This window comes from Pleurodeles waltl, chromosome 3_1 (genome assembly GCF_031143425.1).
Source record: "Pleurodeles waltl isolate 20211129_DDA chromosome 3_1, aPleWal1.hap1.20221129, whole genome shotgun sequence".
Taxonomy (NCBI): Eukaryota; Metazoa; Chordata; class Amphibia; order Caudata; family Salamandridae; genus Pleurodeles; species Pleurodeles waltl.
The window spans coordinates 544,320,586-544,341,360 of record NC_090440.1 but is presented as its reverse complement, the minus strand read 5'-3'; the positions used below and the strand labels follow the sequence as shown (position 1 = coordinate 544,341,360).

The 20,775-nt window shown below is 47.5% G+C and overlaps 2 protein-coding genes across 5 annotated transcripts in view; one reads left to right on the top strand and one right to left on the bottom strand.

The window, feature by feature from the left end:
- LCTL (lactase like) overlaps positions 1 to 19,768 on the bottom strand; it is a 168,795-nt gene extending 149,027 nt beyond the window's left edge. For all 4 annotated transcript variants that reach the window (XM_069222881.1, XM_069222879.1, XM_069222880.1 and 1 more), the window contains exon 1: positions 19,722 to 19,768. The gene's annotated coding sequence lies outside the window, so the exon portion shown is untranslated. The remainder of the gene's footprint in view (positions 1 to 19,721) is intronic.
- The window catches only part of LOC138283515 (gamma-crystallin C-like), a 51,454-nt gene continuing 43,245 nt past the window's right edge, over positions 12,567 to 20,775 (top strand). The window contains exon 1 of the mRNA XM_069221453.1: positions 12,567 to 12,594. Within this exon, the coding sequence (XP_069077554.1) occupies positions 12,567 to 12,594 (28 nt within the window). The remainder of the gene's footprint in view (positions 12,595 to 20,775) is intronic.

The following is a 20,775-nucleotide window of genomic DNA, read 5'->3' as shown; positions in this document are numbered from 1 at the left end:
GAGAGCGCTCCATCTTATCCAATAGGTGGATCAATCTCTTGGTATTATCGCTACACTGCCTGTGCGGTATAAACCCCGCCTGATCAGGATCCACCAGGCCCGGCATATAATAATTGAGGCGGTGTGCCAAGATACCAGTAAATAGTTTGGCATCGATTTTCAGGAGGGAAATCGGCCTGTAAGAGGCGCACTCCTCAGGGTCCTTCCCCGGCTTCGGGATAACCACGATACTGGCATCCAACATGCTAGGCGTGAGGGTGCCCGTTTGACGAAAGGAGTTAAAGAGTCACACCAGGACGGGTGCGAGTTCCACACAGAAGGTTTTATAAAGCGCAGAAAAACTGGCAGGGCCAGGTGATTTCCCAGTCTGCAGTCTAGCAATTGCAGATATAACCTCCTCTGCCCTTACAGGTTGGTCTAATGAGTCTGCCTCTTTTACTGTCAAGGAAGTAATAGCTATATCCTGTAAAAAAAATTCTGGTGTTGAGACGCCAGGCTCCTCAGCCCTATATAGGCCTTCATAAAATTCCGCAAAGGCCTCTGCTATTTGGTCGCTCGTATGAGCTTCTGCTCCCGAAGGGGAGCGGACCATTTTGATCAGTGACGCTGCCCGCTGCGCTCTCAACCTATGTGCCAGCAGCCTCCCGCACTTGTTACTTCCTAAATAATACTTTTGTTTAAGGCGAATTACCGCATATTCTGCCCTGTCCCAGTCCAGCCTCCTCAACTGCTTCCTCAATTTCTCGAGCTCACGCCATATTCTAGGAGCACCAGTATGTTTATGTGAACACTCCAATGCCCTCACTCTCTGCTCTAGCCCCTCCCTTAGTTGTCTCCTTGCCCTATTGTCCCTAGAAGAAAGTGACATCACCTCACCCCTCAGGACAGCCTTCAGTGCCTCCCACAACATTGCAATACTTATGGCCCCATCATCGTTAAACCTAAGATATTCGGTAATTGCCCTTCGGATCGCCTGTACTGTTGTATTGTTCTGGAGCATCGAGTCCCTAAATCGCCAGCCCGGTGTGCCCACCCGCACCATGTCCATGTGAATCTCAAATGAAACTGGGGCATGATCCGACAGGGCCCGTGGCTCAATCGCTGAGTTTCTAACCCGGGGGAGAAGCTCCTGAGTTGCCAAGAAAAGATCCAACCTAGCATATGTTTTGGTTGCCGATGAATAAAAGGAATAGTCTCAACGAGGGGTGCGCCCTCCTCCACACATCCACCAGGCCACACTCACTCAGCCACTGCTGACCGGCATCTGACTAAGACCCCGTCTGCCCATACCGTTGGCCTGATCGGTCCATATCCCCGTCCATCACCAGGTTAAAGTCACCCCCAGCAATACGGGTCCATCAGGGGATTGGAGCAGCGGAGTCAAAGCCTGTCTTAGGAAGGTTTCTTGTTGGGAATTAGGCGCATATAGTGAGGCGATCGTAAAAGAAAAAACGCCCACTATAAGCCTCCCCTGGACCTCATGCATTTGTGATATTACTTCCCCAGGGAAGGAGCGCGAGAGAAGTATCGCCACCCCTGCATGCTTTGATGGTAGAGAAGACCAGAACTGCCTGGGGAACCACTTAGATCGCATACGATAGGTGTCCTTATGGACAAGATGCGTCTCCTGGAGGAGACATATATGACTCCCTGATCTCTCCAAGGCGGACAGGATGGCAAGCCTCTTGGTGGGGTTATTGAGCCCCCTAACATTTAAGCTTATACATTTAATAGTCAAAACCTATACGGAGGGAATCAAGCAAAGGAGCAGAATCACACCAGGGGGGCGCCCCCACACAAAACTCCAGATCACTTAAAACCCCAGGTCCAGGAGTGTCACTACAGAAAGCCAGTATCGCAGGTAAACCCAGCAACAAATAACTAACAAGCACAACAGGTGCCTACAACACAATAGTCCTCGATCCTCCAACTCCACAAGGTAAAGTCTCCACGGGGCAGTATATCCACCCATATCAAGTAACCAGGTCCATCGCCCCCGCCGCCCCGACCCTCCTCGACACACAGCATGCTGTTAGCAGCGCTGCCCAAAGCAGACCCAGACACCCCCGAGCCTCCTTCTAGGCCGAGGTTCTGGCGGCCACATTGTTCAAGGTGGATTCTCTCTCCGATCTCAGCTCCGAGGCCATTGGGCGCTGCACCTTCCTTCTCTTCTCTCCGCCAACGAGGGGGACCCTCCAACGGAAGAGCCGCCTCATCACCAGCCTCTCGGCCTATATCCTCCAGACCCAAGACACGGCCAGCCTCCTGGACGGATTTCACCTGCCGAAGCTGCTCCTCCCAGCGGAAGACCAAGCGCGACGGGTGGCTCCAGGAATACGACACGTTATGCGCTCTCAGGTGATCTGTGATCGGTTTGAATTCTCTCTGCCGCTGCAGGGTCCGCACATATAGATCGTGGAATAGCTGTAGATCATGCCCGCGGAAGGCTACATGGTGAAGATTGCGGGCCCGCTGCAGGATCTTTTCTTTAAGAACAAAGTTATGAAGGCAAGCCAGGATGTCCGGGGGGCGTCCTCCGGGGCCCCCAGCACGCCCAACTCGATGGACCCGATCCAGGACTACTTCCTGCGTCTCCTCCGGGCCCAGCAGGGAGCGGAACAAGTCCACCACGTAGGCTCCAATGTCCTCCTTTTCCGCGCCAACCTGGGCCCCTCTAATATGAATATTTTGGCGCCGGGAGCGGTTTTCCAAGTCCTCAACCGCCATGTGGAGAAGATCCTGCTGCTCACGGAGGCGGACTACCTCTTGCTGCAGTCCCGCCACCTCCTCACCACAAGGGATCTCATTATCTTCTAGCTGCGACACGCGTTCACCCAAGGAGGAAACCTCTCCTCGCAGCTCCCTCACCTCCTGCGAGATGTCCCTGCGTAGCTCTTGAATATCGCCCCTGAGCGAGTCAAACGGGGAGGTCAAAAAGCCCTTCGTTACCGGAGAGCTCTCCTCTGAGTCCGTCTCCGCCCGGCTCTCCGGGGCCCCCATCCCAGGCACCTCCTCCGGAGTGGGCCCCGATGGCAGGCGCGTTCCGGCAAGCATGTCCCTCACTGAGCGCTCACGTTTTGATTTTGCCATCGCCATTTCGCACAGACCTGGTCGCGACTCGCCAGCTCAGTCCCCGGGGGCACCAAAGTCTTCGTCCAATGCCGCTCTGTTACTGCCTCCCTGTTAGGGGCCGCACCTAGACAAGCCGACAGGAGCCACTGCTCACCAACTTGTTCAGCAGTCCACCGGTTGCAAGCAGCGATGTAGGGCCTGCCCCCAGCCTCCGTCAGGGGCCCTCGCTCCACCCATCCTCTGTCAGCCGGTCCGCGGCAAGGAGCACCGGCGCTGGGACCCCGAGTCAAGGGCACAGGCTGGGGCCCCCCACTCCTCCAGCACGCCTAGGCAACCAAGGGCCAGCGCCCCCAGCACAAATCCACAGTTCAGGGGCCCAAGAAGGGCCCCCGGGTCCTCCTACTCCCCCGGTGCCAAACTCCAAGGGCCGCCGGAGGAGTGCACGTACCGTGGCCCAGGCAGTATCCTCGGCTGAGCCGCGACCACGTCCCAGCCCCGAGGCCGAGCCCTGCTCTCCCGCGGGAGCCAGCGAAACCCGTTCCGTGCTGACGCCGAACAGCAAGTGCCCCGAGGGTGTCTGACAACTCGGGGGGAGCCTCCAGGCTTCCCCCAGGCAGGCCGCGCATCGCTGATGTGGGTCGAGGCGGCGGAGCGCTCAAGGATCCGTCCTAACGCTCCGCCATCTTGGGCACGCCCCCCGTAATATATATTTTAAATGCCATGCCTACGAAAACACATGCGTTCCAATAATAGGTGATCTGGAACATGCACAGATTCATGCATACATTCCTAGTGTGCAAAGTTTAGATTCTATGATATTACCACAGTAGAGAGGAAACACAATGTAATGCATCTTAATTCTATCCTAAAATAACAGAAGAAAACAACTGTGGCCCTCTTCAGTGTTAGTTAATGTGAGTTTAGCTCACTGCATGATTTTAACAGTTGTGTATTAGATATGAGTAACTTGTTTATAACGACTACACTCGAAACAAAAGCATAGCATACATCTTATATACATACTCGCTGGCTATAATATGCTGTTTTTTAGTTTTTATAATGTCTGGCCCATCCACAAAACAGCTGAAGATGCAACAGGGTCACACGAGTGCTCTACGAAGTAGGGCTTTAAACAGGAATGCCTCTGCATCTTTCGAAAGGTTTTGGGGTTCAGTTTCAGGGTTTTGGATCTTAGATCTCCCTGGCAAACCCACCAAACATCCCCCGGCCAGTGTTGCAGAAATGAGCAAGCTCTCAGTCTTGCAGGGGGCAGACTGGAGCACACACTGTTACAAGGACTGAAGGAGCCCACCATAGGGTCTAATAGAGATGATTATTTCCCTGGACCTTACAGCATTGGTACAGAGATGATTAGTGGATCCCTCTGCAGTGTGCCCGCAGACAGGAGGCCACTGAGTTGTGGTCTCCTTTTATGGATAACCTTTCCCCTCTGGAGGTGTCTTCTAGCACCCACTCCCTCAGTAGTTAGCTTCCTACCCCAAGGAGCCAAGGAACACTTCTAGAATTCCCCAAGTCTGTCCCTGGCTTGGCAAGGGACATGGTAGAGAGACACCCCTGGAGCTTAGTAGAAAACTCAGTCACAAGGCTGTGGGCCTCCTGTTTTTAAGAGGCTCCTGGCACACTGACCTGTGGTTTCTGCCTAGTCTTTATACCTGGATGACATAGGGAGACCCTCTCTGCTTACAGTTAAATCTGGTTTTGGTGTGCTTGTGGGGTTCCCAAAAGCAGTTCTAGTCTTAACCTTATGCCCTACAGAATCAGTAGGATGAGCTGATCGAACTTTGCCCTTGCAGGAGATGTGAAACAAACGTACAAATGACAGAGGCATTCCTTCCCAGCCAGTCCACAAAACAGCCTACCATAGCAATCCTGGCAAAGGGGAGGCACGAACAGGCTGGGGTCTGCCTTAGCACCTCAAACCGTGGTCACTTCCCGTCCTCCGGCTGCTGAGGCCTGGCTCTCTGCAAAAGGAAGGCTGTAGAATGTTCCTATGCCTTCCCTCAATCAACAAAGAACTCACCTATTAGCCATCTGCCCATAGCAGTTATCAAATAGAGCACAACACCACACTACACTGACCATCTCTCCCACGTGCTGAGGAAACATGCAGTCTCCACCTGTCTCTCAGACGGATGGAGTCAAGGACCCGGTTGAGGGGGGAATAGGCATTCCTTTTAAATAGACAGGCAAGTAACCTTGTTTTTCTCTGAAGGTGATAGGCAAAAGGCCCTGTCCCACTGGCTAGTATTAAAACAGCCAGTGTGGTCCAGCCCAGTGACAGAACAGTAACCACACTGTGGTAGAGGAGTGCACTTTGGGTGCCCCTCCTGACCGCGCTCTTGTGTTTCCATTTATTACACCAAGGGCTCCCATTGAGCACATGTGATTGTTGTGTTCACCTGGAGAAAAATCAACAGCCTTCAGAGCCCTTACTATCAGTCTCACACAGGGCAAATCCACATGTTCCCCAGAATGCAGAGTGCAGAGAATGTGGTCATGCTAATAATATGCATGCACACACTTATAACTGGAGGGCTACACATACCCTAAGAGTAACCTGAGTCTGGGTAGAGATTTATGGAGAATTGTTAGTACATGAAACAGTCACAACCTTCCTGGAAGACGCTTTCACTGATAGTAACTTACACAAGGAAAACCAACTCTGTTTCCAAAGGTTAAGACTCAGCAAAGCATTAGTGGTCATGAATAGTATGTTTGTAACATATGCCCAGGATCCACTCCTCATCTAATAGGAATCCTAATACCAGAGCACCAGTCCAGTAGTAGTAAAAGGATTTTGGGCTTCCCATGGGTTCATTTAACAGGTTATCCTGCGCGCCACCAGAATACAATATACATGTGTAAGACATCTAAAAGCATCTACTTGTTAAATGGGTGCATTCTAACTCTTACTGTTGGTGGTTTTTGTAATGTGCAGCATCTGCTATTTAGAGATCCGTGCGTGTATCCCTACCCCTGTATAGGTGACTATCTTCCAATGTTTTTTTTTATATCTTTGTTGAAATGTTGTTTTTTTTTTTTCCTCTTCTCAGATCATAACCAGTACACACATCACTTCCAATTCATTGTCACTTTTCAACATAGGATACATTGCCAGCGAGCAATTCCAGGAGAGAACAACATCACACTAGCAATCTTAGTCATGTTAATGCTCTTTAGCGTGGGGCAAAGGATCCTGCCCCCCCCACCCTGTGGCAACTGCCCCTTTCACAAGTCTTCCCTCTCCCTCCCCCTTCCTTATCCATTGGTTTCATTTGCATCAGATTGTTGCCCTTAAAAATCTCAAAATGTTTGGGGCAATCCCTACTCTCATCGTCATCTTTGGTGGCCGTGAACAAAGTCATACCACTTTGCCTTTGTTGACTTCTGCTGGAATCCCTAGCTCTTTGCATTGTCCCTTTTCGTGCCGATCGGTCATAGCATTGAAAATGTAGGCTTCCTTTTTCGAAGATATACATCGTTAGGAATCCCCAGGATCACAAATTGAGGCAGTGGTGGAATTTCAAACTCAAGATCTGCTCCAGTTCACCTAATTCTATCCACCATTATTACGGTAGGTTGTTACAGATCCATATTGTGTGCAATCTACTCCACATTTCAGACAGTTGGTGTTTGGGTCCATCACATTTTGTAGATTCTGCTTCTATTCTAATACAACTTATGCAGAATGTTAATTTAAATCGGGTGTAATCCTGCTCGGATCGCTACTTCTCTATGCATTCTGTCTTCTATATGTTACATTGTTCCCCTACCTTCCTCCCATCTGCATCAAAAATGTTGCAGCACATCTAGCATATTGTTTATGAGGGTCTTATAGGAAGACAAAATTGCCCCTTCTCCTAATTCCTCAAAGAGTGCTTTGTTCTTCAATGGGCATATCCTGGGACTTCAGGACAATCCAATACCTTTGCCTGTAAAGCATTTCTTGACTGTGTGCACTTGTAGGCCTGGGTCAAGTTATATTAATTCTGAAGGTTTGAAAAATGTTTTACATTTCCTTCATCAAGTAGGTTCCCTAATTTATATCATTAAATAAAATCCCATGCTTTTGAATCCTTTTAATTTATGTATGTCTTACAGCATACTCCCCTTACACAGTGTTTCCTTTGTGTCCTTACTCTTCCACCCAAGACAGTGTGTTGCTTTATACCAGGCTGCAAGAGTCATCTGCAAAGTCTTCACAGTTGTTCCCTTCCCATGCTGCCATATATGCAATGCACATATAAGTATGTATAATTAAGTTCATATTTCTGGCTTATAGCCAGTCATTTACTGGCAGGAGTTGGGCAGCCTAGCAGTAGGTTGTTATATCCAGTAGAGCAATTTTGCTGTTGTATACTGATCTACAGAGCATTTTTGTCACTTTTCTTGAGGTACCCCATCCCACAATGGAGTCTGCAGCATTGTCAAGTCAGAGAAATATCATTCTCTGGGGAAAGGTGTATTCCACATTACCTAGAATAATTTTGGCAAAGTGATAATTTTGAATATTGCACCCAATATTGTAAGCTGAAGGGATCTCTAGTTACCTATATCCACTTGGAGATCAACTAGTATCTTTTCACTGTTATAGATAGTTGTGCAAAGGTTAATTTTCTGTTTTGTTGTCTTATTTTATATCGGTAATGGTGAAAACTATGGGCCTGATTTAGATCTTGGCGGAGGGAAATACTCCATCACAAACGTGAAGGCTATCATGTCTGCCGTACTACAATCCCATGAAGATCATAATACGGTGGACGGGATATCCGTCACATGTGTGACAGAGTATTCCATCCACCGAGATCTAAATCAGGCCCACATGCTAATAATAGTGGCCAGTTCAAATCACTAAAGACAGTGTCCTAACGAGCTGAGCCACAGTATTAGCTGTAAGCGTAGCGAAAGAAATGTGTCCCCCAGTGAGCCTATAAAATGGTTATAGTCCCGAACAATCTCTGCCAGATGCAGAGGCTCAGTGCTGCAATTTCTGTACTGTGATACTCTTTTTTTCCACCTGCTCTCGTGTGTCTTGATGTCTTCGTGAGTGGGTGCACTTTTAATTGGTGTAGCGCAGATGATCTGCAAGCTGAGGTTTGGTCTGGTCTTGATCATCATGTTTTAACTACTTGTTGGGTTGCTATTCCAGTATGGCGTGAGGAACACAGCTGAATCCTCTCCTCTAAGCTATTGACGAGCACATCTGCCTTGAAGGTTGTACATTTAGTTAACTTTGACTTCACTGCAACTTTACACAAGCCTGTAGCAAACCTAAATGTTGTATTAATCAGAGGTGTAATCACGCAAGCTGTTTGATTTGCTTAATATAAAAACACTTTCCTAGTAAAATCGCATTGCTTCAGCTTTGGGGTTTGAGTGGAATGCATAAAGCTGGCGCTGTACGCCCATGTGTATTATTCTTGCCGAGATTTTGAAATTGTATTGGAAATGGAGAGTCTGTACATGATGATATCTCCATGGTAAAATAATAGACTTGAAACTTTGTGAAACACAAACCATAAATGTAATTGCCTTTTGATTATTACTGCCAGCTGTAAAAGGTATAGCTTCACAATTTCACTGTTTCTATGAACTCTCCCTCTCTGCTTCCTTAGTCTGATCTTTCACTCTGTTTTTGTTTGACTCAGTCTCTCAATTTCATCTCTGCATTCTGACTTGTTAAAGATTTGCTTGTGTTCTGGTTCAGGGAGTACCTGGCTTGGCAATCTGGCTACACTGACTTCCTGGTCAGCGTTTGCTGCCCTCCCAAGCTCCTCTGGCTGCTGCTGCCTCTGCCTTTTGCCTGGGATGAACTGAGAGTCTCCTGACTCTCCATTCGATGCCCTTCTCCACCTGCAGGCTCGTCCCTGCGCCTCATCTCTGGTGGTCTGGTGGCCACTCTCTGTCGCTCGTTCACTCTTGCTCTTTCTGTCTTTTCTCACTCATTTTTCCTTTTCTTTTCCATCTCTCCTCCTTTCCTCTGCCCTCTTTCACTTTTGCATTTCTGCCTTTTTTCACTCTTTCACTTGTTTTTCTGCTTTTTTTCACTCGTTTTTTCCTTTTCTTTTCCATCTTTCCTCCTTTCCTCTGCCCTTTCACTCTTGCTTTTCTGCCTTTTTTCACTTGTTTTTTCCTTTTCTTTTCCATCTCTCCTCCTTTCCTCTGCCCTTTCACTCTTGCTTTTCTGCCTTTTTTCACTCTTGTTTTTCTGCCTTTTTTCACTCGTTTTTCCTTTTCTTTTCCATCTCTCCTCCTTTCCTCTGCCCTCTTTCACTCTTGCTTTTCTGCCTTTTTCACTTGTTTTTCCTTTTCTGTTCTATCTCCCCTCCTTTCCTCTGCCCCCCTCCCGTGCCCCTGCGGCCCCACCTCCCTCCACCTTCCAGCTGACCACCCCCCCACACCCTCTTCTTAATGGCAGCCACACAGCGGGCTCGCTGCTGGTGCGCCAAAGGTAAACCCGTTTGTGCCTGTCTGTGCCTGGACGGCGCACAGCGCCAGGAACCCTGGTTGTATGTTAAATCACCCTCCTTTCCGATGCCGTGACGCCTCAGTAACTGCTGCATCATCTCCCCCAAGGACACCCACGGACCTTTCACCTGCAGGTACTGCAACTTCAGTGCCAGCCTCAACAAGCTGAAGGTACTCTCCACACACAGAGATACCAACAACCTCCACAACCCCATCAGCTGCCTGCTCCTGAACATCCGCTCCCTCCACAAACACACCACCGAACTCTTACCCCTCACAGGAAATGGAACGAAATCACCAATGAGGAACTCATCTCATCTCTTGCCAAATCCCTCCCTCCGATGACGCCAACACAGCAGCGTGCAATCTCAACGCATGGATCACCGAATGTGCTGACACTCTAGCCCCCCTCCAGCTGACATTGGCCAAATGCGTACCTAAGAAAGCCATCTGGTTCACCATCGAACTCCAAGAATCAAAGCGTACCCGAAGAAGTTTAGAGGAAAAAATGGAGGAACAGCCAAACCAGCAAAGACCTCGCCTCCATCAGAGCCGCAACCATGGCCGAAAAATAAATAACACAAGGAAGGATGCACTCCAGGAGCTCATCAACTCCTCCACACACAACTCTAAGGTATTCTTCTCAGTCAACAATAGGTTCTCAGATCCCTCCTCCGAAGCCACCAGCATCCCCGTCACAGGACCTCTGTGACAAACTTGCAACCTTTTTCCACTGCAAGATCAAGGACATCTACGACACCTTCCTCACAGAAAATCCTGGCACCGGAACCTGGACCAAACCCCTCTCCATTCCTCCCACAGAACAAACCCAGACCATCCACAGCTGGTCCACGCTCACCATGGAGGAAACAGTCAGCATCATGATCAGCTCCCACTCTGGAGCCCCCACGGACCCCTGCTCACACCACATATACATCAAAGCCAGCGCATCCATTGCCCTCGAGCTCCGGAACACAATGAACTGCTCCATCAACACTGGCACCTTCCCCAAGGACTAGAAATATGCCGAAATACGCCCTCTCCGGAAGAAGCCTTCGGCCGACCCATCAGAACTAAAGAATTTCTGGCCCATCTTGCTGCTACCCTACCTCGCCAAAGTACTGGGGAAAGCAATCAACGCACAACTACGGAATTTCATCGAGGCCAACAACTCCCTGGACAGCTCCCAGTCCGGCTTCCACAGCAACCACAGCACGGAACCAGCCCTCCTGGCTCCACCGACGACATCCAATTACTCCGAGACCATGGCCACACCGCAGTGCTCATACTCCTCGACCTGTCAGCAGCCTTCGACATGGTCTCCCACAACACTCTACGCACCAGACTCCACAACATAGGAATCCGTGAAGGAGCCCTGGAATGGATCCACTCCTTCCTCTCCGGGAGGATGCAGAGGGTCAGACGTCTGCCCTACACATCCAGACCCCCAGGAATCAACTGCAGAGTCCCCCAGGGATCCTCACTGAGTCCTGCACTGTTCAACGTATACATGGCCACTCTTGCAGCCATCGTCAGAAGCCACGGTACGAACGTTGTGTCATATGCCGAGGACACACAACTCATCATTTCCCTCACCGAAGACTCAGACACGGCCAAAAGGAACTTCCACTCAGGAATGGAAGCCGTTGCCTCCTAGATGAGAGAAATCTGCCTCAAGCTCAACTCTGACAAGACTAAGCTCATCATCTTCGGAAATGCCACCTCAGCTAGGGAAGACGCTTGGTGGCCCACATCCCTCAGCGCCCCCCATGCACCGACTGAGCACGACCGAAACCTAGGCATCATACTCGACTCCTCCCTATTCATGACCCGCCAGGCAAACTCAGTCGCCTCCTCCTACTGGCACACACTCCACACACTCCAGAAGATCTTCAGATAGATCCCAGCAAACTGTCGCAGGACAGTCACCCACGCCTTAGTCACTAGCAAGTCCGACTACGGCAACGCCCTCTACGCCGACACCTCGACTAAAAACATCAAAAAACTACAACTCATCCAGACTCCTTCTGGATCTCCCACGCCGAGACACATCTTTCAACACCTGAGGACCCTCCACTGGCTCCCGGTCGAGAAACGCAATACACACGGCAGGACCAGCCTACCTGAACCACCGCGTCTCCTTCTACACCCCCGACAGATCCCTTGCTCAGCCCAGATGGCCCTGGCCACCGTCCCTCGCATCCGCAAAACCACCGCCGGAGGACTATCCTTCACCTATATTGCAGCAAAGAGCTGGAACAACCTCCCCCTGCACCTCAGACAAAGCCCATCGCTCACCATCTTCAGGAAAACCTCAAGACGGCTCTTCAGATGAGGCCCTTCCCCTCCCCCCCAGCGCCTTGATACCCTCACGGGTGAGTTGCTGCGCTTTACAAAAACTGATTGATTGATTGATTGATTGACTATTTCCATTGTGTCAGGGTCAAGACTGATTTGCATATGGCTAGGTCCAAACTAAGGTGGCACGGTCTGCAAAACATCAATGGATTGGGATGCGGTCCTGAATAATTGCCAGTCGCTGATAGCGATTTACACCTTCCATCCTTCACTTTTTGTATTCAGTGTCAAACCACTTTGTATAATATAATATCCCAGATTATGCTGTTTCTACGCTAAACTGATTGTTCATTTAATTTTGCACATGTTATCTCTAGCAAAAATATGATTGCCAATAAAAGTGCATGGTTAATAGCACTGGCGTATATGATGTCTACTGTGCATACTCGGTTGCATCTGTGGAGAAGGTGGACCATGCCTTTGGTGGAAGTGGGCAGTGACTTCCTAAGAATGAAACAAATGAACTCCTGTAGTTCTTTCTTTTTTTTAATTTGTATTATTATTGTTATTATTTTTTACAAACCATTTTACAAATGTTTATGGTATTAGACTTCACCTGACACACTTTCCCCCATCTTCACAGACTCCTTCTACAGTGGGTACAACTCTGCTGAATTGAACAAATCTACAATTATAATCCGGCCGACATGTGGCTGTATATTGACATGCCTGGAGGTAAGTATAACATTCAGCAACTCTGTATTTTTGCTCTTCTATCACACTGCCACTGATAGGGATGCTCTAACCCAGGAGTCCTGGAGGACAGGCCGCCTCGAGGGGTCCTCAAGTGATTACAGAGGTTGGGGGTGCCAGGCTCTGGCTAAAAGAAGCATTATGCTGATAACAGTGCTTTGTTTTAGGCTGAAAAATATGAGCAGCAGTAAGTCGCTCTATAATGGGCCATCACTAACATGTTTTTCCATTTATATCCTAGCAGGGAGTTTGTGTGAAAAGGGAAGAGACTCCAAATATTCTTCAAGACCCCCACCCTACCCTCATGTCAAATAATCACACTGTGGATACATTTACATGCTAGTAAGGGCTGCCTAACCTCAATAGTGTATTTGGCAATCATGTGTTTGATTGCATTTTTAAAACAGTAACAGAATGTAACTGCATTGTTTAAATAAGTCTAGATAAATTTAAACATTGCCAATTTAATAGAATAATTGTGAAAAATTCGGAGGGGGGCCTCAATGATTTTTTTCCCCACAGGGGGGTAGGGACACGGCATTAAAACGTTTGAAGACTACTGCTGTAGCCTAGATGTTCAGAACACCACTTATAAGCATGCATATTCATTTTCACTGTTTTCAAGAGAAGAATGAAAGAAAGAAATGCCTTTAATTCAAGCATTCAGCGGTGCTTGAGCTCTTAATCCAGAAGTTAACAAATCGCCAAGTATCAGAATAGTGGTTGTGTCCTGTACAGCAAGTAGCTGACATTTCTCAAAACGAAATATACGGATGTGTCATGTCAGATGTGGAGTCTCAACAAGCCCATAGGCAATGTACAATGAAGAACTTAATATGCTTGGAAGGCTTGGTTGTCTATGCAAACAAAGAACAGTATGCAGCTTCGAGTTTAAGCAGAACAGAGTATTCAGCCATCCTGTGTATTTGGAGATGGTACCCCAGTTTAAAGCTAATCTCCTTTTAGTAATATTTCCAGCGTTGCAAAAAAGGCTATGTCAAAACATCGTGCCTCTGCAAGCAGTTGAATTGGCCAGAACAATATGGTTGAGCCACACTGAAATGATCCCAAGAGCCACACTTGCACTGAAAAGTCTGTGAGGTTCTGCTTTTATCCACTTACAGGCAAGGAAAAGGCAGCCCCCTCCCACCAACACACGTGCAACCAATCAAACAGGGCATGCTTGCTCCGCCTTGAAAGTAGTTAGCAAGGCCACAGCTCTGCAGGACCGTACAGATAACAAGTAACAATAACAAATGGAAGGAGAGAAGTCAGAAAGGACACTTAGAATATTTAATGTAAAAGCAGCCATCTCCAGGAAGCAGCAGTGGCCATTCAGCCTCTAGCAGTATGTGAAATTGTTTCTTTGGGTGGAGTCATTTTGTCTGCCTCTGTGTCCTCCATGATGAAGGACACTACTCATCAGGAAAGTCTACTTTGTTACCACCACCCTCCTGGAAAATCTTTCATGGGCTACAAAAAGCTGCTTTAATATCATACATTAGAATGAGGTGAACCTTTTTTAGATACAGTCTGTGTAGTTTCACCTTTGCAATAGATGATTGTAGCGGCAGTAAAAGCTTGGCAATTGTATTACAAAGTGATCAACTTAGTAAAAAAAAAAAGATTGTTTTACTCTTAGAGATACCTGGTCCTAAAAGACAAATGTGTGCAGCGAAGCCTGTATTCTTCTCCCCATTCTTTCATTGCTGCCAGAAAACTTTAGTATGAGACCAGTCCTAAGCTGAGGTTTCAGAAAGCTGTGATATAAGGTGAAATCTACTCAAAATTCCCTTAGAAATTGAGGAACAACAGGAGCCTCAAAGAAAAAAGGAAGTGGCGCATATTAAGTCTAACGTTTAAGATTTGCAGACCCCACTTAACATGTTTCTATGAAAAATCCGGGAATGCAGAAAAAGATGCTCTAACTGATTTTTGAAGTTGTTTTACTCCACCATTGACAGAACTTCAACCGTCTGCTCTTGTAGACAAGCATTGCACTCTGTGGCGTAATGCCCGTTATCACAACCGCAACAGAAAAATCATGATAATTGAAACCTAGTGTGCAACGCCATGCTGCTCAGGGTCTTATAAAATACACTGCCCCTCTGAGGACAGAAGGAATTACAACATTAGCAGTTTGAATGACTTTACCACACTTCAGAGAAGTTTATTTGTATACCGGTTCCTCCTGATCATTATCGAAAATCTTTATCTGTTTGGAACCATTAATGACGATGAAGAAACGGCATAGACCAGCTTGAACATTACGGGCTCACCATCCTCGGGCAGTGGACTGGTAAATGGCAAAGAATTCACCTGCGTGAGCAAAGTTTTTGATACCACATATTGATGAACACTCTACTCATGCGAATGACTATGAAGCCTGCTGACAGCATCTGTCTCAACAGTGCTTTCTCTAACAAATAAGCAGCATAAAGGCAGACACCAGTATAGATGGCTGAATACCACAGCATCCCCGCTTCTCTGCACAGTTTCAAGGAGCCCAGTCCTCTATATTGTAGGTATAGTGAATGGAGGTGGTATTATCCATGAATACCAGTACCCATCGGCCCTGCACACAATAAAGACAAGCAATCAGAGCCAACCGTATCAGTGAGAGCTCCAAGAAAGTTGACGTGGAGCTGACTCTGCAAAAGACACCCCCTTCTTCCCGTCATAGGAGCATCCCCCAGCAGGGCCTGGAAATCTAGGAGAACCTAATCGTATTCTGTCATTAGAGCCTCATCATGTCCAACCAATAAATATAATTTTCTTTGTAGGCATGTTTTGGAGTTTCAGAGACATCTCCACCTCGTGTGGCAGATTTATTGTTGTAGACATCTTTCATGACCCAGCCTTCCAGGTAAGGAAATACATGAGTGATTATCTAGTCCAAATAGATCACCTAGCCTTGTAGTTTTTTCGTTAGAACAGCAAACACGTCATCATCCGCAATATAAAAACGGGTATCATAAATGCCTCTCCAAAAGGTGTCAAATCCTTTGGTATATTGTGCAAAATGTTTTTCGCTGTATCATAGATATCTGTCGCTTGGATTGTAGGTAGCTTCAACCCAGAGTAGTGAAAGACGGTTTAGGAAATTAACCTGAGAATTGCAGCCATCGGAAGGTGTCATTGACAAAGTCTCTTTAACAACATTCTTGGACAAAGTATCCAACCCACTTTCGTCGTTCAGATCTTGAAGTCTCAGAAACGTATTTATCTCTTTCCCGCTTGCTATCATTTATGTCATAATAGAACTTTTAATTGTGTTGAATTCTCACCAATTTCTGAACCAGATTTTGGCTCCACTGACGTGCAGTGGCATTATTGGAACCATTGGATGGCACCCTAGTATGACTGTCTGATGCTTCAGTGTAGTGTTGGTCAAATGACGGTGTGGCCAGTGCCACCGCCCTTGGCACAGGCTTGGGGGACGCTGCATTTGAAAGATTTCCTGAATGGCTGAAGGTACCTGCTGCAGAGATCTTTGTGTGCCCAGCAATTTTCAGGGGACAACCATAATGGCAAGATAACTGTTGATTTATAGATTTGCTGGCAAGATGGGTTTTTTATCTAGTCATAGTTTTGACTCATCAAGTAGCACAGAGGGTTAATGTGCCTGCTGCAAATCACAATGTGAAACTTGTGGATCTCATATTTATATTTTATCTCCATAGCTCGATCTGTTACTATTTTTGTCACCGTCATGCTTTTAATACTTGCAGTTCACGCGTTAGAATCCTCCTAATATATTGAGCTACCAACATCACACACATACATTATACATAGACATAGAATCATACAAATATGCAAATTAATATATAGGAAATATTACATAAAACAACATGGGCTACAAGGTGTAGGAGTGACATAAAAACACAAAAAAAGCTGCATTCAACATGCATTGCATAGATAAATTCTTATTAGTGCTGGCAAGCCCAACCAATGCGTTGTTGTAAATCCCAAGTGTGTGTTTCTCCAGACCAAGCACTTTCAACATACAATGCCTACCTGCATGGACGATAGGTCACCCCTACACCTCATTATCTTATGTAATATGCCCTATATAGTGATTTGCAAGCTTGCATGAGTCAATGCCTCTGTATATAGTGTGTACGTGATGTAAAGCAGTCTGACAGCCAGCAGTGGGATGAGTAGCGCTATAAAAAATTAAAAGGAGGTCATGGGGAGAGTTTGGGGAGTGCCACCAAAGATGGTCCCAGTGGGCGCCACCAACATTAAAGCCGACCCTGCTTCAGTGGGGAGGATTTGGATAGGTCCCTCTGTGTCTGCTGTGTGAGGGGGTGTAAGGTGATGTGCAGGTCTCGCTCCGGAGCCGTAGTGAGTGGGGTGGCTTTCACTCAGTGAGGTAACGTTAGCCCCTCTGGTGCCGGGATGGTGGATGTGGTGGGGGTAAAGCTCCAGGGCCCCCCTCAGCAAAAGTGGTAGGTGAATTGCCCCTGGGGGGGCTCCTAATGCCTTGCAGGCCCCACCCCTCAAGTTTCATTACGCCGCTACTTTCACTACTCTGGTGTCGGAGCCAGTGTGGTCCATCTACGTTCTCCTGAGTGGGGGACAGTTGGATGGCTTATGCGCCCACTCCGGAGCTAAGGAAGATTTCTCCACTTTTATCTCGATGTGAGATCGCAGCTTTATTATTCATATTCTGCCTAATTCTACAGCCTTCTAAGGAAAGGTTATTACTTTCATGTGTGTGACAAACCTGCTGTCCGACACTAGACCCACCAGCAATCCAACTGTTGGTAGCCCCGTCAGTCCCTGGGACAAATATTCAGAGGGCCTGGTCTTGACAGTATTGGACTGCAAAGGCATAAGCAAGTCTGCGTGCTGACCCCTTCGCGCCTCAAGATATAGAGGGTAGATATCAGAAAAAAGACCATTTAACATGGTGATGTACACTAAAAAACTCTGTTATGCTGGGTCAAGCCCTGGCAGCCTCTCTAGCACTGAAGATGAAGTCATACACTGCAGCCAGTAGACTAGAGCTCTGAGCATAGAGCACATGGGTGACTTCTCCCCAGAATGCTGCTGCTAAAAGGCTAGTAGCTCTGGGCCAGAGTCAGTCAAACATTAAGTAGAACTCTGAGGCCTGAAAATCTCTTCAGGCATCAACCCCTCCTATCGTACGCAATTTGGAAACTATCTTCATTTTTTCCAAACCTGTTTCTAAAGTGCGCAGAGCTTGTGGTTGCAGGTGAGACCCCAGCACTGTGACTTTTTAGAGATTGAATCTTATTTGCTTCATCAGACTTCGATTCAGAACTAGAGACACGAGGCCAGACAAAGGTGAGAAGGGACTTGTGTATGGCAAGACGATGGAACCCCTTGCAGAGTGAGTTGAGGGGCATGTTAGAGTTCAAAGGAGTTGGGATGGGTCTATTGCTTTTGTGTGACTTAGAGGTGGTTCTGTCCAAGACCGAGAGGACCGGTACTGTGCAGGCAGCTCATGGGTACCTCCTGGTGGAGACTGACCAAAGCCACTCCATGAAGGCATGCTCCAATCTCAATGTAGTGTGGAAACTAACTGCCCCACCCAGAGCCACTACCATTGGTTGACAGTATTAGCCCTAAGAGGCCATGGCCTGCCGCCTGGCCATTTCAGACTTCTGCAATGGACACCTATTCATGGGCTTTAGGTGGAATGAAGCCCCCCCTCCACTCCGGAAGGCTGGGGTGACCACCAGACAGTAAGGGTAGCAGGGGGTTGCGTTATGCCCTAGAACACTTATGTAAAGTTGGAGATCTGTGGGGTGTAATTTAGACCTGCTTCTCTAACACAAAGCTGTGCCTCAGAGCTCTGATCCATGAAAAACTGTGCAGTCTGAAGGGCCGAGAGTGAACTTAAGGCACATCAAACATGCAATTAGCATTTTCTTTGTTTCCTTGCGCTGCAGAGTTGGCAGGCGGTACAACTGAGGTCCGCTCTGAAGGCAAGAATGTTTAGAGGTGGAATGGTGTTGGAATGCCTTGAGTGCTAAGCTTCCCCTGCTCTTCACCTCTCATTCATCTGACTCTCCTGCTCTCCCTTTATCTTTCCTCTCAACTCCCTTCTCCATCCCTCACTCCTCCCATGTCTTATGTCTTAACTCTCTCTTATTTTACGCCAACATTGTCTCTCTTCCTCACCTGCCATTTTCTCTCCTCTATGTTTTGTGTCTCCCACCTTTTGTTGTCTTTCATCTCTCTCCTTTGCCTCCCTATTGTTCTGTGTTCTTTCTTTCACCTCTGTCTCTTTAATACCTATCTCCCTCTCTTTTCATGCTTTCACTTTCTTCCATCTGTTTTTCTGTAATACCCACTTAATGGTGATCTTTTACTTCTTAGTTTTTTCACTCTTTTCTATGCAGTATTTCTCTCTCATTCTTGCTATCTCACACACACTTACTTGACTTTTTCTAACTTTTCCTAGACTCACGCTCACACTGTCAGTCTGTGGTGTCCTGCCTTTTTTCCGTTGGTTGTTTTTCCCTTTCTCTCCTCTCCTATATTTCTTACTTTCTCTGATCTTTTTCCCCACTTGTTTCTTTGCAATCTCTCTCTCTTACTTTTGCTCTTTCTGTGTCTGGTGTGTCTTATTCACCAGGCTGTTTGTAGCCTGTGTGTCTCTCTTTGTGTGGCTTAAAGGTGGATCTGTCCAATACAGAGGATTGGTTCAGCGCAGGCAGCTCAGGGGTACTTCCTGGTGGAGACTGACAAAAGCCTCTCCGTGAAGACAGGTTCCAACCCCGAGGAACCGTGGAAACTGACTGCCCCACCAAGACCCAACACCGTCCGTTGACAGTATTAGCCCAACAGCTGATGGTTTGCCGCTTGGCCATTTCTAATAATAGGGTACCCGTACTCTCACATTAGAAATGAGTCCATTCAAAGCAGCAGGCCCCAGCGATCACCTCTGTACCGGCTTGTTCAATAACCCCAGCTGACAACGGCTGCTGCGGCAGGATCTCCTCGTCTATCACCTGAACACATCCAACGATGAAAGCATTACATGAGAACGTAAACCAGCTTGCGATATACACATAAAGACTGATATAGCGACATACCAAACCATAACTGTATACAAACAACATGAATGCTCCTACCTCGGGGTACTTCTTCGCGCGTGTGATCTCGCTGTCAGAGTTCTCTGAACTGCCAGAAAGTGACTTAGACATTCAGAATAAATTTAACTTTTTCCTGAACTGTTTTTTTCACAACACAAAGTGCGGACGGACACCCACAAAAGGGACATCAGTGGCGGACCCCCTAGAGAAGCATCTCGTGGCAGGTTGTGTTGTGCTAATTTAAGCCCCGAAACAAAAGCGAACACTCGTCGCTTTCATGGTCAATGACACGGGAGCTAATTTTGCAGCAGCAGCCAAAAATCTGGGCATCAAAAGAGGAGCGTTGCACTGAGTAAGCAAAGAGCGCTGCAGTGTGGCTGACCCCAAGCACTGACGCTGCATTGTGCAGGCCACTGATGTTGGCTGTATCTGGCTACTACAGTGACTCTTGCGATGTTCACTAGGGAAAACCAAAATTAAACGAAATATCCATGAAGGGAGCTGCTGTTGAGATGGTGACGCTTCAGTCTTAAAAAAAAAAAAAAAAAAGGATATTCACAGACAGACGGGCTAGGTAGCCCCCCAGCCCGGCCTTTGTAGGTCTGTGAGATAGGCAGCTCCAGAAAATTTAGAAAAATGTAAGGTGCTTATCATCCATTCCTACAGGTGGGCCTTTCATTGTGCTTCAGGCCTCGGTTACAAGGCAGGCCTATAAGCAAGCATCTCTGCGGTCCTCCTTGCAAGGCCTCTGGCAGCCAGTACCAGGAGGCTCTGCCAGTCACAGATGAGGCCTCTAACAAAACCTACCCCAGAAATTCCGGGCTGGAGGCGAGCTCCCTGCTAAACAGGAGAAAGGTGCATTTTGACACGTGGGGAAGTATTCTAAACTACGCGTTAGAGTAATTTACACCCTCGGAACGGTACATCGAATTTCTGTTATTAAAAGGGCGCAATGGAGATACAATCTTAGACGCTGCAGACCGGAGAGCGTTATCTGCTCGGGCAAAGAGGTCACTGGACTGATCGAGCTAAATATTATTTATCTAAACACATTTGTTATCGTTTCTATGTTACCAATGACGAGAGACAGGCA